A 7252-nucleotide genomic window follows, 5' to 3' on the forward strand; every position below is an offset into this window, starting at 1 on the left:
ACGTGAATGCTTAGGTGAACAACCTATATTTTTTACACGTAAGATATTTTCAAATAACTTTATTAAATCAACTATTTATTTTTTAAAAATTTTAAAGTTTTAAAATTTACATTTATCAAAATCTTTCCAAATATATAATATTTATCTTTATTTAAATCTAATAAAATATATCTTCTCATATTTCACTCTTATCCAATTCAAATAGTTTTTAAAGGTTAAATTCCTAGATCTTAAAAATCATAAAAAAAATTATACACCTTCTAAATTAATATTCATATAAATTTAAATAAATAAAATTTGTGGTGGAATCATTGTTATTTATCAATTTTTATCTTTATTTTTTTATAATTTAAAATTAAAAAAAATATTTTATCTAAATTCAAAATTACACAAATATCTAAATTTAAAATTAAACTAACTTCGTTTATCTTAATTTAAAATTAAACTTGGATAAACTAAATTTTAAAAAATTTAGATTTTTTTAAATTAAATAATTATTAAATATATATATTTTTTATTTTTTTTCTCACAATCAATATTTTTTTTGTCATAAAAGTTTGACAAGATGAAGTTTCGAACTTAAATATGAAAAAGTTTTTCATGATATATCACATGTGTAAATCTTAGTTTTTATACTAAAATAATATATACTTTTAAAAATTCTATGTAACTGTGAATAAAAGTTAACTTTTTCATTGATATTTGAATATAATTTTACTTTCATAATCTAAAACTTTCATAATGCTTATTTAGATTCTTTCATAATAATTTATATATCGATAATTTTTTTTAATTTAAACTATAAATTATAAATAATTATGATTATTTTTATTTATCTATATATAATATAAAAATTAATATAAATTAAAATTTTAAACTATAAAAAAATATAATAAAAAAACTCCGTGCATGGCACAGGTAAAAAAAAACTAGTAATTATAATTAAACAAAAGTAAAAAATAAACTTTGTTATTTTAAAATAAAAAAATATATAATCCAAATGAAGTCAATTGAATGTCAGCTTCGTTCTATTTGATTATATAAAATAAAACACATATACAATAATTTAAAAGTTTAGCGAATATTAATATTCAATTAATCAATTATATATTTGAAACAGGTTTAAATTCAAATTTGTTAATAAAAATATATAAATTTACTATTAAAAGATTCAGATAATTTAGATTTTTAAAATAAAAGAAATTTGAGACTCCAAGTAACAAGATCAATTTTATAGTAAATAATTAATAAAAAAGAAAGAAAGAAATATATATTTAGACAAATACATAGATTTCTTTTTCTTCTTTGAGTTCTTTATATAAACTATGGCATTGAAAGGTCAAATTTTCTTGAAATTAGGGAGTATGCAGTCAAATAATAATTTATACATTTAAAATTTAAATTTTAATATTTATAATATTTTATATCTTCAAATTGTGATAATGGAGTGATGATTCACCTGTGTCCAAGACAATGACAATTAGGTGAATTAATTGACTAATTTAATTAAAAGCATGGCCACAAAATTACAGGTTCATTATTTTTGCTTCATGACAAATATTAGGATAAAGGATAAATTAATGAAGAGCTCAACAAACATACGGCTCCTCTAATTCATTAATTATCATCAGTCTCTCTTTCTTTTCTTTCATGTCCTTTCTTACCACACTAAAAGTGTGAGAATTTTGTGAAGAAAAAAATTGATACGTATCTATAGATGTCCAAACATGAATGCAACATCCTATACGGCTTCGTCACTAATTAATTGTAAACACCCCTTTAATAACATAGAGCTATCAGTTGGTTGATAGTTGATTCTTTATGGTTGAGATTTGAGACTGAAAACTCCATTTTCAAGCATTAAACCTCGTTTTCATTATTATATAATTTTTTTTTTAAGCATGGCCACATAGTTTTGGAAAGTTTTTTGGGTCTAGCTGTTCGGCCTTATATACTTATTAACATGTCCATTTTTTTTTTTAATTAGGTAAAAAATTCGCATGTTGAGTGAATCAAATTTTTTTTATTTTACGATATTTATTCATTGTTTTTTTTTATTTAATTAAAAATGAAAAATAAAAAAATCAAATAGGGTTGAGATGTAAATATCTAAATTTACCTTTTATTCTCACAAAATAAAAAAAGGAAATAAAATAAAATAAAAATGACATAAAAGGTGTCACATGGACACTCTTATTAAGTTAAAAATATTAAATTGTTAGGTTAAAATATCAAATAATAACTTTATGAATATAATACATATATATAATTATAATTAAAATAAATATAAAATATATACTTTATAAAATATAAAATTTAATTAAATATATATCTAGGCGACATTAGCAAAAAAATGATAAAACTTGAATTGTCATGTGACATTAATAATGATGTATTTTTTCTAAAAGTAATTTATATCATTGATTTAAAAAAAAAAACTAAAAAATACAAAAAAAAAAGTCAAATCCTGTGACATTAACACCTTCGTTGATTTTTTTCTTAAAAATGATTAAATTAGAAAAAATGAAAAAAATACTTATTTTTAATAATAATATCAAATGATACAGTATTTAAAAATTTTAAAAATATTTAAAAACATTTATTAAATATTAAAATATAAAATATAAACAGAAAAGAAATAAAATGAATAAAAGTGAAAAAATAAATCAAATGGCTTGACGTGTGGCATAATTTTAATATCAAGTGAGTATCACAAAAAAATTAAAATCTAAAATTATTTATTAAATATACAAAAAGTAAAAAAAAAAAATGATATACACTTTGTATCAAGCGGTTCTTGCACAAAAATTTAAAATAAAAAATATTCAATAAATATTTTTAAAAATGAAAATTAAAAAAGGGATAAAAAAGAAAAAAGAAAAAAAATAAAAGTTTGATACTCACATAAAAAAAATTAAAATCTTTAAAAATATTTATTTTTTAATATTATAAAAGTTTAATTAAATATAAAAAAGCAAAAACGAAAACAAAAAATAAAAAGCGCCAAAATGTGCCACACAGTACCCTTAGGTCAGATGGTGCATTACCAAAATAAAATCAATTGTGAGTATAATATCGACACATTTGTAAATATTTTCTTCTTTAAAAAACCATCAAATTAAAAAAGCAAAAAGAGCGAAAAAAAGGAACATATATTTTTTAAATATTCATATCAAATGACACTATATTAAAAAATTTTAAAATATTTTTTGAAATATTAAATATTTTAAAAAAAAGTGAATAAAAAATAAAAAAAGAATCAAATGACTTAACACATGATATATTAACATACTTTTGATATAAAGTGTGCCTAAAAAAATTTATTTATTAAATATAAGAAAAGAAGAAAAGAAAACTAAAAAAATTAAATACATGACATATTATCGGTATCAAAGTTATTCAAAAAAAAATAAAATCTAAAAAATTTTTATTAAATATTTGTTTGAATTTAAAAAAGTAAAAAGGTCAAAAAAAAAAGCAAAAAAAAAATTTGATATAAATGGAACCAAAATATAAAAAATAAAATATTATAAAATATATTTTATAATTTTAAAAAATATTTATAAATAATTTTAAAAAAATTTAAAAATCGAAGAAAAGGAAGGCAAAAAAATAAAAAAATAAAAAAAAACCTGAAATGACACACATAGTACAAGGGAACCTACTATTAACTACAAATTATTCAAGTGTATTATACAAAAAAATCTAAAAAACCTTTATTAAATATTTTTAAAAAGGAAAAAAGTTAAAAAAAATTTTAAAAAAAAGTAAAAAGAAAATTCGGTATAAGTGAAAATCACATTTTTAAAAAATATATATTTTATAATTTTTAAAATATCCAAAAGAAAAAGAATAAACAATAAACATGTAACATATAATTAATATCAAGTGAATCTTAAAAATTAAAATATAAATAAAATCTTTATTAAATACTTTTTTAATTTAAAAACGAAAAGATAAAAAAGGTAAATAAAAAAGTAAAAAAGAAAATTTGGTATAAATGGATCCTAAACATTAAAAATAAAATCTATAAAAAAATATACTTTTATAATTAAAAAAACATATACTAAATAATATAAAAGAAAAAGTAAGAAGTTAAAAAAAAAAAAAAAACAAGAAAAGGCCAAAAAAAAAAAAAAAAAGAAACGACAAGCAATAATTCAAGGAAACTAAACTGTCGAAAATACAGCACTCAAGTGGGTCCACAAAAATTTTACTTTTTAAGAAAATCTTTATTAAATATTTTTATATAAAAAGAAAAAATTTAAAAATGATAAAAACAAAAAGAAAAAAAGAAAATTTGAAATGAATAGATCCCACATATAAAAATATAATATTTTAAAAATATATATTTATAGTTTAAAATAAATATTTATCAAAAATTTTAAAAATACAGTTAAAAGATTAAAAAACTAAAAAATAAAACTAAAAAGCCAAAAAATAAAACAAAGTTGCGACACATGATAGCCTAAACAAACTATATTATGTAACGTAACCAAAATTTAGTTATTAAATTTGAATAATGTATGCAATAACGCAAAACCAACGCAATACAAATGCAAGAGCTAATATATTGCAGCTAGAAGCAATCTTTTCCTTAGCTCCTAAGAAAAGTACTGTTGGGAAACATTGTTTCCTATGTCCTTTTTTTTTTTTTTAATTTCTTGTTTCACACTAAAAGTAATTTTCAGTATCATTGTTCATTTAACTTGCATATATATAAATATATATTAATTCATATTAAATAATTTTTACTGTTCTTTAAAAGAATAACTTCCAATACATTGCTCCATTTCGGAAAAAATAATTTTTAAAAAAATAATTTTTGAAAAATATTTATATTTTTTAAATTAAAAAAGATTTTTTATTGTTTAGATGAGTTAATAAAAAATATTTTTCGTTATTTAGTTATTTTTTAAAAAATCTTTTTTATTTCAAATAATATTAATATAACTATTAAAATATTAAAAGTTATTTATTATTAAAATATATTGAATTATTTATTACTAAAATTATTAATATTAAAAAATAATTTAATTTTTATAATAATTTTAATATTAAATGTTATGTTAATATAAAAAAGACTTAAAATAAAACTATTTATTATTCTTTATATTACTTATTAATAAAATATAATATTATTTATTAATAATATTTATTAATATATTATATTAATATTATATTATTTATTAATATTATATTGTTTATTCATATATTATTATCATATTTATTAATTAAATTAATAATATTTATTATTATATTATTTATTAATATAATATTATTTATTAATATATTATAATATTATTTATTAATATTTTTATTAATATATTATATTAATAATATATTATTTATTCATATAATATTATTTATTAATATAATAATATTTATTTATTAAAATAATATTATTTATAAGCAAAATTATACTCAAAAGTATTAATAATAGTTATACTAATAAACCGTTATTTTTTGAAAAATATCTTTTTATTTTTAAATTCGTAAGATAATTTTTTTTAAAAATGATCTTATTTTTTATTGATCAATAAATTATTTTTATTCACTAATTAATTTTCTATCATATAAACAAAATCCGTAAAATAATTTTAAAAAATGATCTCATTTTTCATTAATTAATAAATTATTTTTTTGTTAACTAATTAATTTTTTATTAAATAAATAGTTAAAAATATAAAAATTATTTTTTATAAAACAAACGGAGCCATAGTCATGAATATTTATTAAGTTTGACAATGACCAAATGAGAAAGAGAAAATCACAAACTAAAAGATAGCAACTATATCTATACGAGTATTTAACATTTTATTTTGATTAGTATTTGGTTTCCCATTTCAAAATGTTGTAAAAGTCTTTTGTGTTGGTTAATGTCTCAAAATGGACCATAGGCTAGCCGTAAGACGTATATATGTTCCCACATTCCCAACTGAGTTCAGCCTCCGTACATTTTTTATTATTTGTTCTTGCACGTAATTATTGTAATATTTGGCTGGATGTGGCCCCAACAAAAAACAAACCATTTATACTTAAAACTATTTCCAACCTCTTTTCGCCTTGCTTAAATGCCTGACAGAGTTACGTATTTTATACAACAAACATTCGAAGGACTGCATTGCGTTTGCGTCCTAAATCAACAGCGACTTGACATCCGTTGTGGGCTTGTGGCGTTGCCTCTTCAACGAAACCGGCTGGATTTTTGCTGGCTCCAACAACGAGCTTTCCCCTATCTTTTCCCTCTCTCTACGTGTACGGCATAGATCCATTTACTTTACAAGTGTCAGACCCACATAGGCTATTCTATGAGACTTAACTATCAGCAACTCTTCCCCATATTATATAGTCAGATAGCCAAAGTTGCTTGTCTTTTAACCTCTCCTCATGTACCTCTATATGGAACTGCCCGTATGCATTTTTTTCTTAAGAACCAACTAGTAATATCTTTATTCATATCTAGCAAGTTAGTCAGAACTCCAAAAAGTATTCATCCAGGTCGGAAAATTAAAGCTAGGAACAAGAAGCAAAAATCATGGTGTGTTTCTGTTTTCTGGTTGATCAGACAAAGAAAGTAAGAAGAAGTAAACCGGCGGCAAGGTTTTGCTCGAGGTGCGGTGGAGGGGCTAGCGTAGCTGATATAAAAACTTCTACAAGGTTTTGCTACGTGCCGTTTTACTGGAAATCTTGGAGAGCAATTATATGTACTTTTTGTGGAGCAATTCTTCGATCTTACCGTTGAATTCATGGAATTACTACTACCCGCTTTTGTTTTTGCCATTTTTATTTTGTAGCAAGGTCTAACAGTAAATTTAGTAGGACAACTTAATATGTATGATCTCTTATTTTAATAATTAGTTCAAGGAAAGTGATTTCCTCCTTTTCAGCTATACATCATGTCAAAGACCTTCAATTTTGCGTTTGTGCTTCTCTCCTTTTATTGTTTTTTTCATTTTTTGTCCCATTTTGGTTTTGTGACTTCAATTTAGTGTTCTGGTACTGGGGACGTTCTCCCGTGTTCCGAAACAGAAGTTGTGTTCTGGTTACTTCAACGGAAGAAGAGGAAAGTAGGGGAAAGGGCAGAAAAAAAAATTGAAAAATGGGAAGACATCAGCAACCATAAATTATTGTCTACAAATAGCCATAGTAGTAATTAAAAACTGGAAAATGCTTGTAGATCTGACGCTCTGACTAAGCCCATAAATTTGTATCGGCTTTTTTAAAGATCAGCTCAACAATGATTGCTTTC

The 7252-nt window shown here is 20.8% G+C and overlaps 1 protein-coding gene across 1 annotated transcript; it reads left to right on the forward strand.

Annotated features, from left to right (window-relative positions):
• Positions 1 to 6362: 6362 nt before the first annotated feature.
• On the forward strand, positions 6363 to 6893 carry LOC111308439 (uncharacterized). The gene has a single exon (XM_022906763.2). It carries the CDS (start codon positions 6539 to 6541, stop codon positions 6743 to 6745), a length of 207 nt encoding a protein of 68 aa, XP_022762498.1. The 5' UTR covers positions 6363 to 6538; the 3' UTR covers positions 6746 to 6893.
• Positions 6894 to 7252: the final 359 nt, after the last annotated feature.

This window comes from Durio zibethinus, chromosome 2 (genome assembly GCF_047325235.1).
Source record: "Durio zibethinus cultivar Kanyao isolate XHJ-2024 chromosome 2, ASM4732523v1, whole genome shotgun sequence".
Lineage (NCBI taxonomy): Eukaryota > Viridiplantae > Streptophyta > Magnoliopsida > Malvales > Malvaceae > Durio > Durio zibethinus.

Coding starts and splice junctions, on each gene's coding strand:
- LOC111308439 (XM_022906763.2), top strand. CDS start 6,539: ATGGTGTGTTTCTGTTTTCTGGTTGATCAGACAAAGAAAGTAAGAAGA.